Source organism: Natator depressus, chromosome 14, assembly GCF_965152275.1.
Source record: "Natator depressus isolate rNatDep1 chromosome 14, rNatDep2.hap1, whole genome shotgun sequence".
Taxonomy (NCBI): domain Eukaryota; kingdom Metazoa; phylum Chordata; order Testudines; family Cheloniidae; genus Natator; species Natator depressus.
In genome coordinates this window covers 25,619,766-25,645,628 of record NC_134247.1, presented here as the reverse complement: position 1 = coordinate 25,645,628, position 25,863 = coordinate 25,619,766, and the positions used below count along the sequence as shown (strand labels likewise).

Below are 25,863 nucleotides of genomic sequence, written 5' to 3'. Positions count from 1 at the left end.
CTACGCCATTGCATACTTTCAAATGTTTGTGGGAGGTTGTAGAGAGGAACTTTCATGTTGCATTTCCCAGGATTTCTAACCTTTCCTTTCCGATCGATGGGGTCTCCTGATCCCTTCCCTCAGATGGCTCTTCCAAATCATTCTCCACCATAGTACCTGTGCAGAGAGCCTGAAAACGGTTTCTTACCATTATCTGCATTGGGGATACATGGGTTCTCCTCTTTCTTCTTCTGGAGGTCACATGCTGCCAATTTTCTTCACCGTTCTGCACTACCCTCTCTGATTCTTCAGCATGCTGTGCCTGCAGTACCAAACGCTGACTTCTATCCAAAAAATCTTCCTTTTTTTGTCTGTTGCAACACAGGGTTGATACTGGGTCTTTAGTCCTTTAACCTTCTCCTCCAATATGGAGACCAGCTTGCACTTCGTACAGACAAAGTTTCTTCTGTCCTCTGGGAGAAAGACAAACATGGCACATCCTGTGCAGGTCACAACAACTGATCACTCACTATCCATAATATCTTCCTTCTAGGAGCCTCTGCAGATGTTGTATTTACTGATCACAGAAGCCTGAAAGGCAAAAAAAAAAAGCTCTGTGGGAACTCCCCCTCAGGCAAACTCCCTCTGTTTGCCTGTCCTCTGTTCGTGGCTTAGTATTGTCCTAGTATTGTGTGACAAACCAGCTTCTGCGTGGGGCTCATAGTGTTGACCTTACTTGGCTACTGTGGTAAAAACTGCCTGAACCTTTTCCCCAGTAGGAATTTACAGTGAGATACAGTGTGTTAGTTGACTGAGTGACTCGAGGCCCTTCTCTCAATTTGATGGCATTTCTCAGTATGTTTGTTTGTCTATCTGAAACACAGGTGACCCATCTGTAAGCAACAAATGTTTTCAATTTCAAAATGCCAGAGATGTTTGTACCTGCATTGCAGAATTGCACTGCGGAAGCTGTAGCTGGCGCATGAGAAAACAGACCCTGCCCCAAGGAGCTTACACGCTAGTTGAGACCCACCTGCAAGAGTCCAGTTTCACAGAGCATACCAGGGGCTGTGTAGAGATCTCACAGAGGTCACTGTTGGAAGGAGTGAGCTCTGGGGAGGGATGTGAAGTAGTGGGAGGTCCTGTGACACATGGGAAGAGGGGAAACTGTTCCACTCAGAAGGGGAGGCATGGGAGGCAGCGTGAAGGTGATGGGGAGAAGGCTACAAAGGGGGAGGTTGGGGGGAGGCTGGGACTGAGCGAGGGGAGAGCAGGAGAAGGTGCAGGCGACAGGGGAACTGTGCAAGGCCTCGCAGAGGAGAAGCCTGACTTTGATGCAGGAGGAACAGGGAGGGCAGTGCAGAGAGCTGGAGAAGTGAGTGACCTGAGCAGAGTAACAGAGCAGGAAGGGAATTTGAGCAGCCCTTTGGCTGGGCTGCGGGAGTGTGAGGCCAGGGAGAAAGTGTCTGTGGGAGTCCAGGGGAGAGATGACCAAGGCAGGGAGCAGGATTTTAGAGTGGGAGCGGGGCAGGGATGAAGAACAGTGGCAGCCTGGGTACGTGGGGGAGTAAAAGGCAAAATGGAGGCAGCAAGTCTTGGGAAAGGCAGGGACTGAGTGGGGATGGGAAGGGATCAGGGCAGCAGGACTGCTGCTCTTTGTGGGTACACCTACACTGGAGCTGGACGTGTAATTTCCAGTCTGATTAGACATACACACACTAGCTTTGAATGAGCTTATGCAGTAAAAATAGAAGTGTAATCACAGTGGCATGGGCTAGCTGCCCATCTGAGACCCTGGGTATGTGCCGCTGCGGCTACATTGCTGTTTTAGCACACAAGCTTGATCAAAGCTGGCATGGGTATGTCTCTCTGAGCTGGCAGTCACAGCCCCAGTTGTCATGGAGACACCCTCTCTGGGAGTGTACCGCTCAGCCTGTGTGGGCTGTGTACACTTGTACACTTGCTTGTACACCCTCTTGTACACTTGCAGTAAAAAACCCCGGATGTGGCCTGCCACAACCTTAGATGCCACTAAACACAGTTTTGTTTGCTAATTAAGAGCCAAACACAGTGGCTAATGAGGCTTCTTCAGAAAGAACTTCAGAACCAGGACAGTCTCTGTATCTCCTCCTACTTTCCCAGCCAGTGCTCCCAAAATAAACTGCCAGATATCTCTGTGATGGGGCTATGAGGCAGTGATAGATAGTATGTTTGGGAAATATGTGTTGACATCACCATTGAACATAAATGTTAAAGAGGAAGAGTTGACACCAAGTATTCAACCTTAGCTCTGATTTTCTGATGCCTGTGTCTGTCACTGCGCAACCACATGGCTTTTGAAATGGAGATCTCCATCCACAACTTAACCTGTTCCTTTCTTTCTTTCACTCACAGACATCAAACCTTCTAATATTCTTCTGGACAGAAATGGGAATATTAAACTCTGTGACTTTGGCATTAGTGGACAACTCGTGGACTCCATCGCCAAAACAAGAGATGCTGGGTGCAGACCATACATGGCAGTAAGTGGGATCTGACAGTGTTGTCGAGGGGGCTGGGATGGGCACAGGATATGGAGCCTTTTGCCTTCTAGCTCAGGCTAAAGTGAGGCCCAGCTCACTAGTGGTTCCCACCCATTGGCTGAGTTGTGCCTTAGTCGAGTTCCCCAGGGGCAGGCATTCACATACCAAAAATAACAACTGCAAATCTAGAACGATCTGTCCTGCTGGCAGCCTCAGCAGGGACGCCAAGGACAAAACAGGCCACAGAGACTGGGCTCTCTGCTGACCCTGGAGATGAGAGTCAAAGCACATCTGCCGGGGGGTCTGAGCAGCGCTTACACAGCTGCTGTCTGGGCTGTTGTTCTGGGACAAAGCGAGAACTTCATGCTCCAGCATCTTCGACCAGGACCAAATTTTCATGCGAAAATAAACAGCATGGCACAGAGAAGGAAACTCAGGAGGAAGTGTTTTTGTGTCTATAATGAAACTGTTTTTGTGATGTATTGTCAGAATTAATAGAAAGCAAAATCTTTCATAAGTATTGTGATTCAGTCAAACAGCCAAATTTCCAAATTGTACCCGGAAGATACAATTCTGGGGAGCAGCTGAATGGAAATTGCTTCATCTGTGTAGCAGGTTTTGAAGAGTCACTTCATTCCACCATTGTGATTTTCAAAGCAGTCAGTGGGATTTAGGGGCATTTTCCATTCCCTGGGCTGCTCTGAAAATCTCAATCCATATTTTTATTTGTGCTATGGGTTTCGGGGGCTGGTTATGTTCATAGCTATTGCTCTTCTGAGATGAATGTAACACAGGCCAAGGGTCACGCAGAACTTTGCCTGCTTGTCTTTAAGCATTTTGAAAAAGCTCTTTCTTTAAATCTCTTCTTCTGAGTGAGTCTGAAGGCAAGGTTTTACATACAGTAGTGACTGAGGATTACACTGAAAGGAGATTGTCTCAGCCAATCAGAATGCAGGGCTGTTCCTGATCCAAGTTATTTACCACCCAACTATTCGTCTCCCCTTCCTGGCTATTTATAAATCTCTTGAATGACACCATTGCTAGTATTGATCCCTGCAGTACATTCTGTTATTAAACCCTGTCCACAGTGATATTGGCCATCACTGCTACTTTTGATTCCATACTGCAACCTTTCACCTCATTGAATCCCAGTGGGCTTCACACTGTGCTTTCTTGTATCCTTAACAGTCATTCTTTGTCTAAATTAATTGTTTCCACTCGTTTATCCTCTTCCACTGTGCATTCTGCACAGGTCACTGCTACCGAAGTTGTGCTGGTTTGTCCTTCTCATTTTATACATGTCTGGCTGTTCTATAACTTGTTCTGTAATTATTTTCTCGTCTCTTTTTTTGTTACGTTTAAGTGAGGCTCAATGGGCTTCTTTCACTTTTAAAGGTGGGTACAATGTTAGCGTAATCCAGGCCTCTGGTTTGGTCACTCTTGTTAAAGATATAAGGCATGTTTGTTGTATCTCTGCTGCCTCAGTTCCTTTATAACTCATGCACGGCTGGATGAATGCCTACTCCTTCTCTCTCCTCACTAGGTATGTTGGGAAGGATTCACATGCATCTCTGTGTTCTCTGTCTACCTCTCCAGGATCAGGTCATGACTGCAGTTGCACATTTGTTGACTTTTTAAATGAGAAAAAATGATTGACTATAGTTTGCGTTGTGAAGAGCTTTCACGTGGTATGTAATTTGGGGGAGAGGCCAGCATGCTGGCATTGGGTGTGGCGTGCTGGCACCTTTCCTTGTATTCACTTGGTTCAATGACAGTTAGCTGGGGGGAAATGGGCATGTAATGGAAACTTCAGGAATTTGGGCTGCATAGCCAACTTTCTGCATGATGGTAGAGGTGGGTTTACAGCCAGGCTCCCTAGCTTAGGTAGAGTTCAGGATCTGTGAGTGTTTCTGTAATCAAGCCTGTACTTCAGGGACTTGTAAATGGGAGCAGGTGTGCCAGCTCAAATGTCATTCTTTTTTCCTTTTGGAAGGTAATTTAATGTAGAGCAACTGCAAGGCACTAGACTGCATCTCTGGAGACTGATGTCCTATAGATGTCTACTAAGTGGGTACCACAAGGGCCACAGCAACATAAGCTTTCCCCAGAGGGGCCCTTTCTGAAGGTGGGAAGATGTTAGTTTCCACTTCCCACTCAGTCCTTGGTTCCTCTGCCAGTTGTGGCCATTTTTGTGTTGTGGGCACCTGACCACGGGCGGGGGAGGGAAGGACTGACACAATCCTACGCATTGGAGCAAGACCCCTGAAGAGCCAATGGACATAACAACACTGGATGACTACTGACGTTGACTGCCTGTGAGGCAGTGCTTTAGTGAGCAAGACTCCCTGTCACATTATTAACCAAAGACACTTGTTTTTTAAATGAAATTGTAGAGGATTTAGGCTCTAAGGGCTAGATCCTCTTGTGGTGTCAGCCAGCCTAGTAGGTCCATTGAAATTAGCAGAGATATATTGATTTACACCAGCAGAGGATCTGTGTCTTGAGTTTCCAGTGCTGAAAAGGATTCTTTGCTTCTGTCTCTTTGGCTTTCCATGTGGCCAACGTATTGAAATGGAAAATACGCTCTTGCCACGAGCAGAAACGTGCGTTTTGTTCGTACTTCTAGAAGAAAACCACATAGGAAATGCAAAACAAAGGAACAGTGGGCATCCAAATAGAGACCTTTGAGGTTGCAGAGTTGAGACTTCATCTAGAGTGGTTCAGTTTGCAGCATGTTTCCATGAGTAGTGCGTCAAGGTGGGCTGAGCTAAGAGCCCCCCATCACCGCCAGGCCTCTTGGCCTCACTCTGCCTTTATCCGTCAAGCTTCCCAGTGCTGGGTCTCCCTTTCCTCTCGCTCTCATCTTTCAGTAACCCATCCCCCTTGATATCTGGGGAGACCCCAGTGGTGTGTCTCCTCAGATACCTCGAGTCACTGTGCAAATTGCTCTGTTTACATGTGCCCAGGAGAGCTCTCTTTGGCCTCCCCTCCTGGGGCATTCATTGTCTTTCCCCTTGGAGTATTAAAATGAGCCTTATTCTCTTGTCAGTCACAGCAGAGCGCAGGGGTGTCTGGGTCCTTCAACCTGGGATAAAAAGGTCAAGGGACAACAATCAGTGCTTGGGGAAGAGTATCTGTCTGGATTAGCTCCCTTTGTGCCCCTCAGGCACCAGTCTCTCTGAGGGATTGCCCTGGTGTAGAGTGGCGGGGCCAGCCTAGCCAGTTAATACACCACCTTCCCCATGGGTCCTGACTCACAGGTCAGGTTAGGGTGTGGTTGCACTACACTGTATGTGGTCCCTAGGGCATCACTGCCAGATGGTGCAAATTAGAGTAGTACCCAGGCAGCTGTAGTCTATGCGTGGGCTGGAACTGGAACAGTTTGGCTTTCTGTCACTCCACTTTTTCCTGCCCTTTCAGGAGCTGTGTGAAGGGAAACTGTTCTTTGCTAGTGGCTTCCCTAGGCTCGAGCTCCTGACCTGCTCACCCTGGGATTCCCAGCCTGACAGGGAGGCAGGCGATGGAGCAACCAGACTTCTCTCCTCCCACACCAGTGATGCAGCAGGCCTCAGGAAAAGAACAGCAGCTGCTCAGAGCGCTCTGGGCTCACTCTGGAACTGCTCCTGGGGTTTCAGAGAGACTTTTTCTGTTGATTTGTCCCCTTTGAGGACTGCAGTTTAGAGTCTTGAGGGCCACAGGTTCAAAACCCCATTCTTAAAGGGAACAAAGACATGGTTTTCTTAATTCCAGTGAAACAATCCTGTAGCAATCCTATATCAAGCATGAATTCCTGACAGACCGATCCAGTCATCACACTTCTGTTGAGAGGAAGGGTGTTTGACACCTGAGTTAAGGTGGTGTTCTTTTCTTGTTGCAAAGCCATCAAGGTCAGGGGACGTGCAAGGGGATAGCTGCACAGCAGCAGATTTTGCAACAAGGGGGCAGGTGTAGCAATGTGAGAGGGAACGACCTGCCTGGGAGTGTGTATACAAAGCTGATTTTCGGCAGTTGGATGTTGTATCTGTGACTTATCACATGCCTTTTGTATTTGCCAGCTAGTCTGAACTATTAGGGAGTGAAGACACCCAGACACTGCAGTGCAAGGCGCATTGCAGAAATATCTCTGAGAGATAAATGAGACTAGGATTCACTACCTCTGTCTGCTGCAACTCATTTCTCCCCCAAAAAGGAAAATCTTCCTGACCACATGGAAGCTCTGTCACTGCATTCAAATAGCTAACACTCTGGGTATGACAGAGTTCAGCACAAGCACTGAAAGGAGGAATTCCTAAGACTAGTAACAATGCAGCTACTGTACTGTGCTTCACATGAATCTCCATGTGCATGTATGTGGGAGAGACTTCATGGTGTCTGAGCTCTGTGATCCATTTGTACAGACAGAGCAGCAGCATTGGCTGCAGCGAGCCTCTGTATTTGATCTGTAGCAGCTTCACACTCCTGATCTGATGACCAGGTTCTCTTTGGGCTCAGTCGTTCACTTAACAGAGCAGTCAGGCTGTTTCTTGGTCGTACATCATACAGTTAAATCGCCTCAGATGCTTTTGAATTAAATGATTGTTATTTCTCTGAAGTTGGGCAGCCAGAAATAGCTTTATGATTAAGTAAATGTGTTTTAGTAGGAACTAAGACACGTGCAAATAGCCTCAGGGGGAGACATCCCAGTCCGAGTATCATGGCATGGTTCCATGTGTCTGACACAAGCAGCGTAGAGAATAACTCAAGAGATTCCTGAGCTCTGAGCAAACCCTTTCTGCCAAAGGCATGCTGGTGATGTCACTCGCATACTTCAGTGGTTTAGGCTGAGAACATACCTCTGCTTACTCATTCATAAGCTAAAAATGTTGATGAGGTTAGCCCAGTGTGGGACCTCTCCTGTCTAAACTTAGCTCATTACATCACTTGGTGCACAGCCCACACTGAACTGCTTCCACTGCAGACAGTTAGGGCACGTCTGTGCTTCAGTTGCCCCACATCTCTCTTTCTGGGGAAGAAAGCAGGAACGTTGTTTCCATCCTGTACATTTAGACACTTGACTATGGAGAGAATTTATACAAAACGAGCAAGACCTGTGACCAGCCACATGTGTGAGCAGGCCATTCAGCCCAAAGTGCCTTATCACTTAGGGCAAGATGTGAGCTTTGCAGAGGAAAGACATTTCTGTCACTGGGAGTCAGATGCAGAGTGTTTAAAAATTGGCTCCTAGGGACAGCTGCTCTACAAAGGCACTGCAAGTCAATAAACAGAGCCTGTGTTATTACATGTATAGGAAGTATAGAGTTCTGATATGATTCACTTTCCTTTTATGTGAATTAAGGCAGGGAAACAACCCAGCAGCATCCACATGATGTAGGCACATGGCTTCATGCAGCTCCAGCTCCCGAACTGGCGGGACAATGACTGAGCACAGATGAGCTGTTACTCACTGATACGTAGGCAGTAGGAGGTTATATCTAAATGCTGAGAACACAGAGCACATGTTATTGGGGATATTCACTAGTTTGAAAGAACTGGTGAAGGTTCCTAAAGGGGAATAATGCCAGAGTCAAAATCACAAACAGTGGGACATAAGGATTAATCCCACAGGAATATTGGCATTACACAGAGGGCAGGATTAAGGGTACCTGGGCATGACTTTGGTTACTGCGGCTGGCTAGGGTTGGTTTCCTGGCCGAATGAGAGAGAGAGAGAGTGTGTGTGTGTGTGTGCAAGAGAGGGTCATGGATGTAGGTACATGCCTTTACACTATAGTTCTTGGGTTCGTGGCTTTGAGTTTTTCATTGCTGTCCCTCAGCCACCTGAACTGGTTTCACGAAGTGGCTTTTATCATTGGATTGGCCTGTCCTTTTAAAAAAATATGTTGAAAATAGAGGGAGGCAGAGAGTCAGGGTCAAGGAGACTTGACTGGGATCCCTGCAGGGAGGCTCCTCTCCTGTACAGGTGAGTTTGCCCTGTGCAAGGTCGGTATGCACCTACTGTGTGTACAAAGAGGGCTGAAGGTAGGCTGGTGCCAAGGAGCTGTACGGCTCCACCAAGTGAATTTCATCAACCCAGCAGGCCCCCGAGATGGGCACATAGCCAACTCTTCCAGTCCTGTGCCACCCCAGTATTCCTGCAGCATAGAGGGTGTTCTGTGGCAGATCAAGGGCAGGAGACGAAGGCATGGCCACGATATCCTGAACCACAGGGATCCCCTAGTACAGTGATGCCCATAGGGATTATGGCAGTAGGAGGTAGGGAGGGAAAGCTAGGGCTGTCCGCAAGCTGCTCTAACCTGCTACTCGGGCCTCTCTGCCTCCTGCCTGCCCCAGCATCAGAGAGGTGCAAAGCCTCCCCTTTGGTCCCTGCACTCACTCAGGAACCCAAGGTGCTATAGAGTGCTATCCACGATCAGAATGATCATCCACAACTTTTCTCTAGGTGGTTACAAACTGTGATGAAGTCACCTCTTAACTTTCTCTTGGATAAGGTAAATAGACTGAGCTTCTGAAGTCTCTCTCTGTAAGGCAGGCTTTCCAGATCTCAAATCGTTCTTGTGGCTCTGTTCTGAATCCTTTCCAGTTTTCCAACATCTTTTTGCAGTGTGGACATGGGTAGTAGGCATAGAGACCTTGGTAAAGTCACCATCCTCACCAAAGATTTTCCTGCTGGGGTTAATTCAAGGCTCATGGGCCTCTGTGAGGTCCTCACCCCACGGAAGCCTTCTTGCTGGGTGACGTGAAGGGACGCAAGGCTCCAGGAAGTCACCGCCTCAGCACAGCCCTAGGTACTGGGCTAACATAGCTCTGTGAAGTCATTGGCTCATCACAGCTCTGTCTGCTGGGCTAATGTGTCATTAGTGGCCATGGCTGCGACAATGTCACTGCCACACCATAGTCTGGCTTGCTGGGCAGCTGTCCAGCACTCAGGGCTCTGTAAAGGATAGCTAGCTCAGGTAACGTGAAGGTATACAGCTCTCTCAAACTTTTGCTTACTTCTTAAACTTCTCTTTGATAAGCTAAAAAGGTCAAGCTCCTAATGTCTCTCACCCATGTGGGTTTTCCAGACATAGAATAATTCGTGTGGCTCTTTCCTGAACCCTTTCCAACTGTTAATCTTCTTTTTTAAAATGTGCACACTAGAATTAGACACAGTATCTGGCAGTGGTCTCACCAGTGCCATATACAGAGGTGATACTGTCTCCCTACTCCAACTAAATATTCCCTTGTTTATACATCCAAGAACCGCATTAGCTCTCATAGCCACAGCATTGCATAAGGATCTCATGTTCAGTTATTCACCATGACTCTTAAGTCCCTTTCAGAGTCCATGCTCTCCACAATACAGTCCCCCATCCTGACCTACATGTTGTGGAGGTACGGTGACAGAGAACAAGTGTGAAAATTCGGGATGGGTGGGGGGCCCTAGCAGGAGATTGGTGCCTGGATGTCCATAGGGAGGCAGCCGTGCCTGCCCGAGACAGAAACGTAGGCACCAAGGGAACTTTTATTGCAAAGTCTTAGGCGCCGAGTGAGTTTAGGCACCTACAAGGTTCAGCTGGAGCTTTGTGCTTTGCAGTGGTCCCAAAAGCAGGACTTCAGCACCTAAAACAGAATCAAAGGTGCCTAGCTCCTTTTGTGCACCCAAGCCTTGGAGGGTATGTCTACCCTGCAATTAAACACACTCAGGCTCACATGTTTGCACTCAGGCTCACATGGCTCAGGCTGCAGGGCTGTAAAATTGCAGAGCAGACATTTTGGCTTGGGCTGGAGCTCAGGCTCTGGGATCCCGAGAGGGGGGAGGGTCCCAGAGCGCAGCTCTAGCCTGAGCCTGATCATCTATACCACAATTAAAGAGCCCTGTAGCCTGAGCCCCGCAAGCCTGAGGCAGCTGACATGGGCCATCTGTGGGTGTTTAATTGTAGTAAAGTCATACCCAGAGTCCAAGTCCCATTGGCTTCCAGTGAGTCCTAGGCTCCTAAGTGCCTAGCTCACTTCTGAAAATGGAGCTTAGGCTCCTAAGTCACTTAGTTGCTTTTGAAATTTCAGCCTTTACTTCTTGTAGCACTGAGTTCAACAGGTTAGTTGTATTTCACATGAAATGTATTTCTTATTATCAGTATGACATTTGATGCTTTTCAACTTCATTTAATATCCCCTTGCTTTTGTATTTTGAGATCAAAGCAGTCCCAGTCTTTTCAGGCTCTTTTCCTATAGAAGTCTTTCCAGACCAGTAAATCATTTTCTTCTCCTGTCATTGGACCCCTCCCTCTGCTGCTTCTGCAGTCTTTTTGAAATGGAGTGAATAGAACTGAGTGATGCTTGTTACTCCTGGGGGAATTCTGTGCCAAACAATTTAAAAATTCTAAGCACAATATTTTAAAATTCTGCAAATTTTGTTTGTCAAATAAAACAATATAATCATGCCAGTTTAAATTATTTTGGTAATTATTTGAAAATACCTGTCAGCAAGTATGTCTGTAACAATACAGACAACAAAAAAGATTCCCCAAGGAGCAGAGAGCTAAGGAAACCCCTATGACAACTCAGTTCCTGTTTTTCTGTTATGGTTTTGTTAGGTGCCTCAGTCTGGCTGTGTCACACATACCAGCTGGGCACATCTTGGGGGAAAACTCTGCCCCTCCGGTCTTTTAGTTGATTCTCGTTTTTTTACTCTGCCCCCATAGGGTTACTATATAGAGGTTCCCAAATAGAGGACACTGCTGGGAGCAGGAGGAGCTGGAGGGAGGTACAGTTGGGGATGGCTAGAGGGGTGTGTGTGTACTGGGAGGGATATTTTGGGGATGCTGGAGGGGGTATTTGGGGCCCCCCGGCCCAGACACCTGCACACCCTCCCCCAGAGCCCAGCCGTGGGGCACCCCCGACGCAGATGCCCACAACCCCTCTCCCCAGAGCCCAGCTGCGGGGCCAGACACCTGCACCCCCCACACCCCCAAGTCCAGGGATCGAGAAGGAGAGACAGCCTGATGCTGGATCTCAGGCTTGTATTCAATTTCCTGCACACTGTCTCCTTCCTTCAAGGCCTGCTGGGAAGTTTAGCTGTTGGGAACCCTCCAGCTCCTTCTCCCCCTGGCAGTGTCCTCTATTAGCAAGCTGGGGAGCCTGGCCTGCAGGGTCCAGCAGCCTCTAGTGGCAGCCAGCTGCTCTGCAGCACCAATTATGTGGGGGGGGTGGGGGGGGGGAAATGAAATTCTGTGCAGAACATTAATTCTGCACAAATTCTGCATTGTGCAGTAGCACAGAATTCCCCCAGGAGTAGCTTGTGTACTGTTGGCTATGAAACTGGCATGCCTTAACCTTATCAGCTGAATGAGGCATTGGCTCAGGGGAACTTGGAACCGAGCACAAGAATCAACATGATGGCATACTGTGGATTTACATAAAGGCATTGATCTGCCCACAGTGACACCCAGGTGTCTTTCCAGTAAGAAGAACCCAGTAAGGTGTATGATTAGTGAAAATTCTTCCTTCCAGCATGAATTATGCTGCCTTTGTCAACACTGAATTTCACCTACACTCGTCCTGCTGTCACCCAACATTGTTAGGTCCCTCTGAAGTTCCTAGCTGTCTGTTCTAGTCCTAATCGACTGAAATAATATTGCGCTGTCTACTGATTTTGCCAGCTCACTGCTCCCTACTTTTCCAGATCATTAATAAATAATAAACTTTGCTTTGGGGTATCTACTCCCTACTCTGTGTAGTCTTCAGTTCTTGTAAAAGAAAGTTTTATGTGAGAAGTTTCTTATGGGAACAATGCATGGCTCAGCTTTAAAATAGTCCAGTATAAGGATGTTGCATTTGCATGAAGAGTGGGTGCTAGCATTTTTCCTAGACATCCTGGCTAAACAACACAGTAATTTCCAAAACTAGTTATTTATGGTCCTAAAAACTGTATAATCCTGCCATCTGCATGTACAAAAAATATCGTCCCCTCCCTTTCTGTGGCTTCAGTCGGCAGTCCTTGCAGGAGCTGAGTCATTGGGACAGTGACAAATGCATATCTTCAGTAGTTTCCCTGAAATCCCTGGAATGATGCTGTGATACAAGTGATAAAGCCATGTTAATGGGTAATTCCCAGGGGGCCCTAAATACTTTTGTCTTGACAGGTTTCAGAGTAGCAACCGTGTTAGTCTGTATCCACAAAAAGAACAGGAGTACTTGTGGCACCTTAGTTAGTTTTTTGGTCTCTAAGGTGCCACAAGTACTCCTGTTCTTTTTGTCCTGACAGTTTCTAAACAGATAAACATTTAGTACAGGATCTGCTGTTAAAATAACAGCATAATGGCCTAGCACTCAGGCAGATTGGAGGTTGGTGTCCCATCTGTGTTAGAGTACAGCAGAGGTCTTGGAACCATTCAGATTGGTGTTTACACCAGGAGAATCCATACTATGGCTTACAGCCAAATAAAGTGCAGATAATTGTACACCTAGACATACAGCAAGTCCCACAAACAGCTGTGTCCTGCAGGACTACAGTTTTGGTATGCAGTGCTTCATTTTGATCTGATCATCTGTGAGAATCAGGGAAATCCCCAGCCTTCAGTCTGAGCTGATTTCAGCCATGTGCTAAATGTCTCTGAGAGGGCAGAGGAGGGAGTATACCAGGGAGGGAGAGAGCTTGCATCTCACATCCATCTGTTCCTGTTTTTACAAGGAAAGAAGGGTTAAAATGTGCCATTCGCTTACAGATCTGCTCCTGCTTTTAAATGAGTACATTTTAGATCTTTATGGTGACTTCCCTTGCATTTACTGTCTGTCAATTTACAATAGCTGGTGGGTTAGGAAGAGAGGTGAGTTTTTTGTGCTTTATAAAAAGATTGTTGAATTTACAGCGTATGCAGTGTAATGTTCCTTGACTGTGTAACCACTAAGAATCAGAAGAACTCATGTTTTGAGGACTGCACTTTCCAGTAATATATCTTAATTGCATAGTTATGTGCAACAAACCAACACTTTGTAGAGAGGTATCTGTAACTTTGCAGCTGGGTTACACATACAGATGCATGTGTTTATATAGGCACTTGGTCCTGGGAGGAAGTGGGGGTTGAAGAGGGAGCAACAGCTCTGCTAGTTTTGAAGACAGAATGTTGGTCCCTCTTCTGCTTAAATGGAGACTGTCAAATGGCACCAAGGTCTCATTTCAGAAGATATTCCCATATTTGGTGTATCCAAACCCTCCTTCTTTACAGTGTCCATTGGTTGACCTCTGCCTCTGCCTCAGCCTTTTCATTTCTTCACTCACTTTTGGCATTGGAAGGATCTCTATGAAGTCATCAGTGTTGTCTTCAGCTTTTTTTCCGGGTCCCTGGAGTGTAACTGCATTGAATCTTATTTCATTGGGAGTCCATATGGGGATTTCCCAGAATCTTTTATCATCCTTATTGAGACACAATTAATTTTGGCCATTTGACAGCAGTCTTCCATCCAGTTTTCTCTGTAACTGTGCCACAGATATGTAGGTCCAAATCACTCGCTCATTAGAGTAATGTGTGATCTCTTTCTTTCCAGGAGGCTCCTTTTTGGTATAAGTCTCTTCCATGGCTGTTTGCTTCTCTGCCCTGTAGGGAGAAGAATGTCTATGACTTCATCACTGTTTCTCTTCTGCTCTTCTTTGATGCCACATTCTTTCATCTTCTAGCTGTTGATTGCAGTTTCAATTTTCCGTCTCTCTGAATCTCTTGGGCTAATGTTCCTGATCAGTTGGAAATACCTTCTTGATAAAGTTTTGCTTCCTTTGTATCTTTCAGAGACTTTTACTTCTGATCAGGCCTCTCCATGTTTTCCTCCAGAGCAGGGAGCAACTTGAGTTGATATTCTTCATGCACCCGATTTATAAGCAGGAGGATTGTATGCTCTATATCAGTCTACCTTGGGTGCTCCAATAGCTGTTCTTATAAAGAGTTTTTGCTTCTCACATGGGAATGTCTTCTCACGTGTTGGAACATGTAAGTGTCGAGATGCTCTGCTCTGCTCTGCCAAGGACTCCTCTCTGTGCAGAGGCCTGTTCATTAGTTATTGAGATTTTTGGATGATCTCTGTTAATCAGTTCCTTCCTCCCCTAATCATCATATTACAGTATGCACCTTACTCCCGCTCAGCTCCAGACTCCCTCTTCCTGTTTTTTCTTGCTCTGTCACGCACTCTTCATCTCTCAGCTTTAGAATTCGGAGGTATAAAATGATTTAGTAAAAGAACTTACTTTTCTCGTGACCGTTTCTGAAAGAAGAGGTGAGTTTTGTGTTTGTTTTTCTCCATTTTTTGGAAAAGGAATGAAGAATGATATGAGCAATTTTTGCCTTCCAGTCTAATTTCTTTCCCCAGTAAAATAATGGAACAAATATTAAGAGACAAAAATCATTAAATGCACAGATAATAATGGAGCCATGAGCCATAAGCAGCATGATTTTATGAAGAACTAATATGGACAAACTTGATTCCCTCTTGACTGAATTACAAAAGAATGGATGAAGGGCTGGTGGTCAATACACCAGAGTTAGATATTAGTAAAGCATTTCACATGGTGCCTCATAGAAACTTAATTGAAAAATTCATTCAAATTGATTTAGATTGGAACAGTGTCATGTCACTGAAAACTGTCTGGCAAATCATAACCAAAATAAATAGCAAAGTACTGAGTCAGGGAGAGTGTTCAGTAAGGCATTGTTGTTAGGTCCAGTCTCATTTAATATATATCCGCTATTATCTAGAAATGGAAGTAAAAAACATTAATGAACTTTGGCAGGAGTTAGTGAATTAGGTAGTGCTATGAACACTAGTTAGGACAGAAGAATAATACAAAGGCCCCAAGAGAGGCTACCAACATTGGAAATGCAGCTAACACATCTCAAACACAGAGCTGCTAGATATTGTGGTAAGCACCAGTAGTGCAAATTGGTACTACCCCTCTCTGTGCTCAAGGTTTGAACCAGAGCAGCTATGTTGCAGCTGCAGCTGGACTCTGGAAAATAGCCTAGGTAGACAAGGCTGCAGCACTTCAAGGTGAGGGAGGGATCTGGAAGTGGCAATGACTGAGACACACCCACACTTGACAGTGGGCTGCAAATGAGAAATGAGTTAGTAATGTCATATCATGGGCCAGAGTGATGGTCCTCTCCCCTCCTCCCCCGCCCCCCACCCCGCGTATTAGAGGAACTCACACTGTTGTCCATGGGGCCCTTCCCAGTGGCCTGTGGAGAGCTGGCTGGTCACATGGTGATGGCTCCTTCCCTTTCATGATTTCATAGTGATTAAAGCCAGAAGGGGCCATTAGATCATCTATTCTGACCTCCTGTATATCACAAGCCTCTTCAACCCACACAAGCCTTTACATTTCACTGCGTTGTTGTCGCAGTTCTCATCTATGGCTACGCATATGGCTCGAAGTCTGAATCCTGATGCACAGAGTCGGCCGCACTGAGGGCATGGGAAGTCTGTATTTATGATGTTTGATGATGCAGGTCTGTGGCACCTTTCACATGCCGCCTGGAGATGAATTTGTCAATCCTGCTCAAACCTGTTACATGCTGATCTTGTGAGAGATCATCAGTGAGTCCTATTCTGAGCCATTTGCTCAAGTTCTTTAGGATTAATGACAGCCCACTGGAAACTGCTCTTCAGATTATCTTTGAAGCACTTATATGGATGACCCTTCTTTCTTTTGCCTTGACTCCGCTCCCGAAACACGATCTGTTTTGGGAGATGGTGGTCTTCCATTCTGATGGCATGTCCAGTTCACCTAAGTTGTGCTCTCAGTAACATTTCCTCATCACTCGTTGTGTTTGCTCTTTCAAGGACCTTAATATTGGTCACTCTGTCCTGCCAGCGAATGCTGATTATTGAGCAGAGGGAGCGCATGTGAAATTGCTTAAGCTGTTTAATGTGACGTCTATAAAGAGGCCACATCTCAGATCCATACAGGAGAGATGTTAGAACCACTGCACTATAGATCTTAGATTTGGTGGAGAGATGAATGTTGTGTTGGTTAAAGACTTTTGTTTGGAGTCGACCGAGGACCTGGCTGGCTTTACTAATTCTGGAGGAAATTTTCCTATCAAGGGAACTGTCACTTGAGATGGTGCAGCCCAAAAACTTGAACTGATCCACATTTTTCAGCTGTGTGCCTTGGATGAAGATGGCTGGCGCTGGGGCATTGGAATGAGGTGCTGGTTGGAACAAGACCTCTGTCTTCCCAAGACTGATGGTGAAGCCAAAAAGCTGGGATGTTTCAGAAAAATCTATCAACGATGACCTGAAGGTCGTCTTGTCTACTGACCATCAAGGCACAGTCATCTGCAAAAAGTGCCTCGACGAGAAGTCTCTCCAGCTTCTTGGTCTTAGCACTGAATCTTCGAAGATCAAAGAGGGAGCCATTGAGTCAGTAGCAGATGTATATCCCCTGATCCAAGTACCTTGAGGACACAGGCAAAGAACAAGTTGAACAGCACTGGAGCAAGTATGCAGCCTTGCTTCACTCCATTCGAGATTTTGAACACATCAGAAAAGTCACCACTGGCAACCACTTGCACCGTCATGTGGTCATGGAACAGATGGATGATTTGTATGAACCTTCTTCCACAGCCCAGTTTATGCAGAATAGCCCATAAACCCTCTCTGTTGACTGTATCAAAAGCTTTGGTCAAATTGATGAAAACTGCATACAGGTCCATGTTCTGCTCTAAACGTTTTTCCTGGACCTGCCTTACAACAAAGATCATGTCCACAGTACTACGACCTGGTCTGAAACCACACTGTGCTTCTGGCAGATTCTCCTCAGATATGTTTGTAATGAGTCTGTTCAATAGAATGTGAGGCAGTATTTTTCCTGCTGTACAGAGAAAAGCAATGCCTCTGTAGTTTCTGCAGTCAGCTTTCCTGCCTTTGTTTTTTAACAGTGATACAATAATAGCATCTTTGAAGTCTTGTGGCATTTCTTCTTCCTCCCAAATGCTACTCAAGATGTCATGAAATACCTGGATGGCCTTGGGGCCTGCTACTTTATACAGTTCTGCTGCAATACAGTTCTGCTGCCATGCCATCCTTTCCGAGGCTTTGCCAGAGTTCAGTTGTTTGATGGCTTTCAAAACTTCCTCAACTGGAGGGAGGTCGAGATCTTCTTCGATGGGTTTCTCAGGTGAATGATCAAGGACACACAAATCAACTGTGGACGGTCTGTTGAGTAGATTATTGAAGTATTGAGCCCATCTCTGCACCATTCCCTCCTTGTCTTTGATGAAGGTTGTGCTATCTGCCGAGTTCAAGGGGGCTGTGCCATATTTAGATGGTCCATAGGCTGCTTTGAGAGAGTCAAAGAACATATTTGCATTGTTTGGAGCTGCATAATGCTGAATTTCTGCAGCTTTCCTCTCCCACCACTTATTCTGCATTCTCCTCAGTTAAGACTGAGCCTTGCTCTGCAGGTACTTAAACCTACCTTTCTTTGATGGAAATTGATATTGTGAGATATGCCCATAGGATCCCAGCAGGCAAACCATGTCCTATGCTTCAACGGAAGGTAAAACACTCCCAAGGTCACAGCCAATCTGACTGGGGGGAAATTCCTTCCTGACCCCAAATCTGCTGGTCAGTATGATCCTGAACATGTGAACAAGACCCACCAGTCAGGCATGTAAAAATGAAGATTCTTCTTCAAGTCTCTATGTGTATTCCACATATGAATACCCATGCGCACCATAAGCCAAACTCCAGAGATTTTTGGCAAATAGTATCCATTGGTCTGCAAATGTGCAGTTGTTTTTTTCATGCTCTGAACCGAGGGTATAAAGGGAGGTGTGGACCAACGCCTCTCCAGTTCCTTCTTACCAGTGCACAGTCTTGTGTGTCCATAGCTCCCTCAACTTAAACCATAAAAATATATTGTAAATAGTTCTTAGTATTGATAGTTTTTAGTGTGTAGCATAGTTAGTATAGCTGAGTTAGTTCTTCCCTGCCTTGGGGAGTTTTTTCCCCACAGACAAGTACTATCCCCAGAATCCCAGGGTTTAAGAACTGCATACCCTGCCCCCGCTCCTTTTCAGTGAGCGACAAACACCAGTGCTGCCTTTACTGCCTTGGTGAGGCTCACTTCTCACTAATTGCAGTGTCTGTCGCTCCTTCCCTCCTCGAACCCATGAGAGTTGAGAGCTCTGCTAAGAGAACATCTCATGGAAAAGGCCATGAGACCCCACTCAGAGCTGGGCCAGGGAGACCATCGTGTACACCAAACTAAGGCCTCTGAGCATAAGCTCAGGAGCTGAGTCTACAACCTCTAAGCCTAACAAATCCCTTCTCAGGGCTTCTCATGAGAGTAATGGGCACACTCACAAGCACAAGGACAGACCCTCTTCAAAATCTGCTCCCAGAAGAAAGGATCTCTCCCTGACTCTGTCCATGTCGGGTGAGTCCTCACACGAAGGACTTAGACACACTTAAATCTCCTCATAGAATCATAGAAGATTAGGGTTGAAGGAGACCTCAGGAGGTCATCTAGTCCAAACCCCTGCTCAAAGCAGGTCCAACCCAACTAAATCATCCCATCCAGGGCTTTGTCAAGCCGGGCCTTAAAACCCTCTAAGGATGGAGATTCCACCACCTCCCTAGGTAACCCATTCCAGTGCTTCACCACCCTCCTAGTGAAATAGTTTTTCCTAATATCCAACCTAGACATTCCCCACTGCAACTTGAGACCATTGCTTCTTGTTCTATCATCTGCCACCACTGAGAACAGCCTAGCTCCATCCTCTTTGGAACCTCCCTTCAGATAGTTGAAGGCTGCTATCAAATCCGCCCCCCCCCCCCCCACTCTTCTCTTCTGCAGACCAAACAATCCCAGTTCCCTCAGCCTCTCCTCATAAGTCATGTGTCTCAGCCCCCTAATCATTTTCCTTGCCCTCCGCTGGACTCTCTCCAGTTTGTCCATATCCTTTCTGTAGTGGGGGGCCTAAAACTGGACTCCAGATCTGGCCTCACCGTTGCCGAATAGAGGAAAATAATCACTTCCCTCAATCTGCTGGCAACACTCCTACTAATGCAGCCCAATATGTCGTTAGCCTTCTTGGCAACAAGGGCACACTGTTTACCCATATCCGGCTTCTCATCCACCGTAATCCCAAGGTCCTTTTCTGCAGAATTGCTGCTTAGCCAGTCGGTCCCCAGCCTGTAGCAGTGCATGGAACTCTTCCGTCCTAAGTGCAGGACTCTACACTTGTCCTTGTTGAACCTCATCAGATATCTTTTGGCCCAATCCTCCAATTTGTCTAGGTCACTCTGGATCCTATCCCTACCCTCCAGCTTATCTACCTCGCCCCCCACTTAGTGTCATCCACAAAGTTCCTGAGTGTGCAATCCACCCCATCATCCAGATCATTAATGAAGATGTTGAACAAAACTGACCCCAGGACCGACTGCTGGGGCACTCCACTTGATACCGGCTGCCAACTAGACATCGAGCCATTGATCACTACCCATTGAGCCCGACTATCTCGTGAGCTTTCTATCCACCTTATAGTCCATTCATCCAGTCCATACTTTTTTTTAACTTGCTGGCAAGAGTACTGTGGGAGACAGTATCAAAAGCTTTGCTAAAGTCAAGGTATATCACATCCACCACTTTCGCCATATCCACAAAGCCAGTTATCTCATCATAGAAGGCAATCAGGTTGGTCAGGCATGACTTGCCCTTGGTGAATCCATTTTGACTGTTCCTGATCACCTTCCTCTCCTCCAACTGCTTTAAAATGGATTCCTTGAGGACCTGCTCCATGATTTTTTCAGAAACTAAGGTGAGGCTGACCGGTCTGTAGTTCCCCAGATTCTCCTTCTTCCCTTTTTTAAAGATGGGCACTATATTTGCCTTTTTCCAATCATCCAGGACTTTCCCTGATCGCCATGAGTTTTCAAACATAATGGCCAATGGCTCTGCAATCACATCAGCGAACTCCCTCAGCACCCTCGGATGCATTGCATCTGGCCCCATGGACTTGTGCTTGTCCAGCTTTTCTAAATAGTCCTAAACCTGTTCTTTCACCACTGAGGGCTGCTCACCTCCTCTTCATACTATGCTGCCCAGTGCAGCAGTCTGGGAGCTGACCTTGTCTGTGAAGACGGAGGCAAAAAAGCATTGAGTACTTCAGCTTTTTCCACATCATCTGTCACTAGGTTGCCTCCCCCATTCAGTAAGGGTCCCACACTTTCCCTGACATTCTTCTTGTTTCTAACATACCTGTAGAAACCCTTCTTGTTACCCTTCACATCCCTTGCTAGCTGCAACTCCAGTTTTGCTTTCGCCTTCCTGATTACATCCCTGCATGCTCAAGCAATATATTTATACTCCTCCCTAGTCATCTGTCCAAGTTTCCACTTCTTGTAAGCTTCCTTTTTGTGTTTAAGCTCACCGAAGATGTCTCTGTTAAGCCAACCTGGTCACTGGCCATATATGCTATTCTTCCTGCACATTGGGATGGTTTGTTCTTGCGTCCTGAATAAGGCTTCTTTAAAATATTCCTCAACATGAGTGTATACTGTGAAGGAGAAGGATCCATCAGTACTGACCTTGGTTCCGACACATAAACCTAAGGATTGGTCCCCACCGGCACAGTCTACACAGTCTACAAGCTCCAGTGTACAAGCTCCAGGCTAGACTCTGCACAGTCTACGAGCTCCATGCTAGACTGCACTGGTACCAGCATGTTCCTGGGAGGACTTGATGTCTATTGTAACCTGGGAAGTGTCAGATCTTCCAGTTCCATCCACCAGTATACCACACACTCCAGAACAGTCCAAGACCTACAACTCCCTGGAGGAGATCTTCACCTCCCCTATACTCAAGCTCCTCTCCAATCCAACCTTATTCAGGAACACTGAAATACCAGAAGAAGAATCGACTGGAAGAATACAGGGTTGTTCCCCTATTCCCTCCCTGAGCCACTGGCAGTTCTGTCAATTGGGAATCTTCTCTCAGATGAGTAGGAGGTCCCAGATGAACCATCACCTCCATATAGAGAGGCTAGTCCAGACAGAAGCTCTAGGTTCCATCCTCCACCCAGATATGACCTCCAAAGGAACCAATGATACCTAGTGCTCTGGGATCTCCCTTGACCAGTTGACCCTGCATACTGGCATTATTGGGTCCCCTGGGATTCTTACACCAGACCCTCTGGATGCCTGTATGAACCCTATTTACCCTCTCCTGGCCGGCACCAACCAACTCCGTCAGAGCATGTAGAAGAACCGCCTTTGCTGGATATAGCAGTCCTGATGGCCGTTTCATTCTTCTATCCAGATGAGGTGGTTACTCCATCTTCACCATCTCTGCCTGATGATCACAGGCAATATCAAGAGCTCCTTCACAGAGTAGCATCTGAGCTTCAGATCCAGTGTGAGGAAATCCAAGAGAGACAACATAGGCTTCTGGGCATCTTGCAACCATTGGGTCCCAGTCAGGTGGCCCTTCCAGTTAACAAGGCCATTATAGATCCAGCCAGGGAGTTTGGCATACTCCTGCTTCCTGCGCCTCCATCCCAACAAGGGTTGAGAAATGTTACTTTGTTTCAACCACAGGAATAGAGTTTCTGTTTTCACACCCACCACCCAACTCCCCACAGGTAAAGGCTCAGCTTCTGAGAGATTCAGACTGTAAGATCCCTTCAGACCTAGAGCATTTGTATTTGGTGGCTATTCAATCCGGTCTCAATCAAAGAAGAAAGATTTCCACCAGAAAATTCTGTCTGACTAAATGGAAACATTTCTCCATCTGAGTACAACAGAATCAGTTATCCCCACAACCTGCAGGAATTCCTCTTATTTTAGACTAACTATTCACTCTCAAGACATTGGATCTTTCCATTAGCTTGCTATGGGTCCATTTTGTACAATCAGTGCCTTTCATCACACAGTTGAGGGTTATACTGTTTTTGCTCTTCCGACAAGAACCAGATTCCTGGAGGGGCTCATTAGAATTTCCCCACTGGTGGGGAAATCAACACCACAAGGGATCTTAATCTTGTTCTTTCAGTACTTTCAAGACATCCCTTTGAACAGCTAGGCACCTGCTCCATGTCCTACCTTGTCACTTACTATAAATCTCCGGACTCCTACACATGTGTGCATATGTACCCACGTGTAAATACACAGGGACTACACATCTTGAAGTACTTCCAGTTACAGGTAAGTAACCTCCATTTTTCTTTGCCACCTCACAGCACTGGTTCAGCCTGTCTGGTATCCTGTCTCCATTTGTGGCCAATCCCTGATGCTTCTGAGAAAGGCAAAAAATAATTCCAACCCAGAATACATCTGGCCAGTTGTGCATCAGGAAAAAAATTCCTTCCTGACCCCTGCCCTGAAGCCTGAGATGTGACTATAGTCATCTTAATGCAGAGCTCCAAGTTTTCTGAGCATGGTGAGAGCAATGTAGGCAATGCTGTTCTCTCCACAGTCCATGAAGGAAGGGGATGAGCAGGAGGACTCATCAATGTAGAGATTCCAAGGCCAGAAGGCACCACCATGACCACACAGGCCATAGTATTTCTTCTAGAAGCTGGATTAAAGCATATCATTTTTAATTTCAAGGTTGAATTTGTTGAAATTCCAGCAATTTGATATTGTTATGCCTTTGTCGTCAAGATTGAAAAGGCCCCTGTTCTCAGATCTTTTTTTCTATGTGTCAGTACCTATACACAGTGAGAAAGTCACCTTTCAGTCTTCTCTTTGATATGCTAAATAAGTAGAGCTTTTTCTTAAGCCTCACATTGTAAGGCTTATGTGTTTTCCAGCTCCTGGGGGTTTTTTTGTGGCCATCCTTTGAATTCTCTGCAGTATTTCCACATCCTTTTAAAAGAGCAAACAGCAGAACTAAGCATAATATTCTTGCAGTGGACTTTCCAATGCTGTGTACACAGTGAAGATCACTTCCCTACTTCTACTTGATATTCCAAGGATTGCATTAGCCCTGTTTGACGCAGTATTGCACTTAGAGCTAATGTTGAGGCAATTATCTGATTTCTGAGGCACTGCTTTCCAAGACAGAATCAACCATTTGTAGGTATAATCTGCATTCTTTGTTCTTGCTTTTGGTGGTATTATTTTGCATTGTAACCATTTAACCAAGTGATTTACATCACTCTGTAACAACATCCCATTCTGCTGCCCCACCAATTTTTGTGTCATCTGCAAACTTTACCTGCAAAGGTTTCATATCATCAGATTGCTGATAAAAATACAAATATTGGACAAACATCTGATCCCTGGGGGGCCACATTCGAAACAGCCCCCATTCATTGATATCTCCCCTTTAACTACATTCTAAAATCTGTCAGTGAAACAGCTGTTAATCCATTTTATGTCTGCCCTGTTAGATCCATACAATGCACGTTTTTAATCAAAATGTCATGTGGTACTAAGTCAAATGCCTTGGCGAAATCCAAATATACTGTATCAACACAGTTACCTTTTTCATCCAGACCTATAATCCTTATTGTCTTTAACCTTTTTATTTCATTGATTCCTTTGGCTTCCCATATCAGCTGCCTACATTTTTAACTTGTAACATATATTCATTGCCATTTACTTCCCATTCTTTCTGTCCTTTATGTATTAGTTTTGTTATACTTTATCACTGCTTCCATGCTTCCTTTTAACCAGGATAGCTCATTGCCTAGCATAACTTTTTTTTTTATGTCTGTGTAATCATGACTTTTGGGGCATCCAGTAGGAGCACCTATCACAATGGGATCCTGTTCCATGAGGAAGGCTCCTAGGTGCTACATTATACAAATAATAAGTCATAATAATAATGTCCTTGAAAATAGCATGGTTTATATTTCTTGCTGCTAAATTACATTAAAATACAGGTTAAAAAGCACTACGTGGTTGTCTAGCATTATTCTTCCCTGTTAATTTTAAATAAAAAATTAAAAAAATAAATAATAAATTATTGCTTTAGTTGTCACAGGAATGTCATGCAATTTTGAATAATCCATGAGATAATCTCTTTATGAAAATGTGGTCCATTTTGAAAACATGCACATCCCAGCCTATGCAGTTGAGGTATGACTCTCCTGGGAATACTGGGTTCAGTGCAGGGCAACTCGTTGCCAGAAAGACACTGACAAATAGATGGGAATTTAGAGGAGAGCGGCAAAAACAATGAGGGGGGTAGAAGGGCTGACTTGTTAGAAAGATAAAAAGAGCTTAATGTTGGTCCTTGACTCTTAAGAGCATGAAGAGGAATTTGGCTGCTAGGATGGGTTAATTCCTCTTGGCAAAGGCAGAAGTGATCATGGCCCAGGATATTCTCTCCTTGCCTTTTTCTGTTCTCCATGTGTTCACTGTTCCTGTTCACCTGGAACAGAATTGGGTAAAGAACCCAAACTAAATACAGATCTGAGCTTGCATTTCCAAATGAGTCACCTTCTCTGTAGGCCTTAGCATCAAGCTCAAAATGTCATCTCTTGTGCCTCATTTTTCCAGTACTTGGAATATAACCCCCCTGTAGTGTTGGGGTTGATATAGGTAGGTTTGGTAGTTTTTCACATTTACTTGGAAGTGCATTGTCTCTCTACCGTGTGTTAGTGCATCAGGCCTGATTTCTGATTTCTAAAGGGAATTTTAAAAATAACAATGAAAACACTTTCCAACTAACCTTCCACCTTGGTCCTCTGCCTGAGCAATCTGATTGATTGGCAGTGGGGATCAACGTGTGTGACAGGCGGGGCATTTCACACAGTCTTCAACCTGCTAACCTATGAGAGCTTAATCCCCTAAGCACCGTGAAGCCAATGAAAGTTTCCCAGTGACTGTATTGGCTTTGGAACAGGCCCTTGGTGCCAAGATATGCCTCTAACTACAAGGAGAGCTTTGTAGGCCCCCTTCCACCACTGTGTACTGAGCTGTACACATCTCATTGGCTAACAGATTGGTTTTATCCCCTTTCTCTGATGTTTCAGTTCTGTAACTGATACATAAGCATATGACTGCAATTTTGATCTCTGTTCAAATGGGAATGGCTTCTAGCTTTACCCTTGTAATAAAATCTGTGAGAGAGCCTACTTCTTTGGCATTTTAATAGCTCAGTAAAAGGAAACGCAGTCAGGGTTTTCTCACCAGGGTGACCTGCAACAGGGGCAGATGGGTTTGTGTCCGTTTCCCTTCTCAGTGGTGTGTAATTCTACTGGAGGTTTACACATTCGGGTCCTGGCTACCCTGTTTTGGGATGTCAGCAGGACTAATAGCATCATGATCTCACAAGCACCTAAAAGTGAGTCCTGGGCAACTGATAGCAAAGGGATTTGTAATCAGACAGTGTAAAACCTTTTGTTCGGTTTGGCTTTTTGTTAACACCCATTTAACAG

General features: G+C 45.6%; 1 protein-coding gene across 11 annotated transcripts in view; it reads left to right on the top strand.

Annotated features, from left to right (window-relative positions):
• The window catches only part of MAP2K4 (mitogen-activated protein kinase kinase 4), a 175,269-nt gene that overhangs the window by 138,032 nt on the left and 11,374 nt on the right, over positions 1–25,863 (top strand). For all 11 annotated transcript variants that reach the window (XM_074971920.1, XM_074971918.1, XM_074971916.1 and 8 more), the window contains one exon: positions 2,374–2,501. In XM_074971920.1, the coding sequence (XP_074828021.1) occupies positions 2,374–2,501 (128 nt within the window). The remainder of the gene's footprint in view (positions 1–2,373; positions 2,502–25,863) is intronic.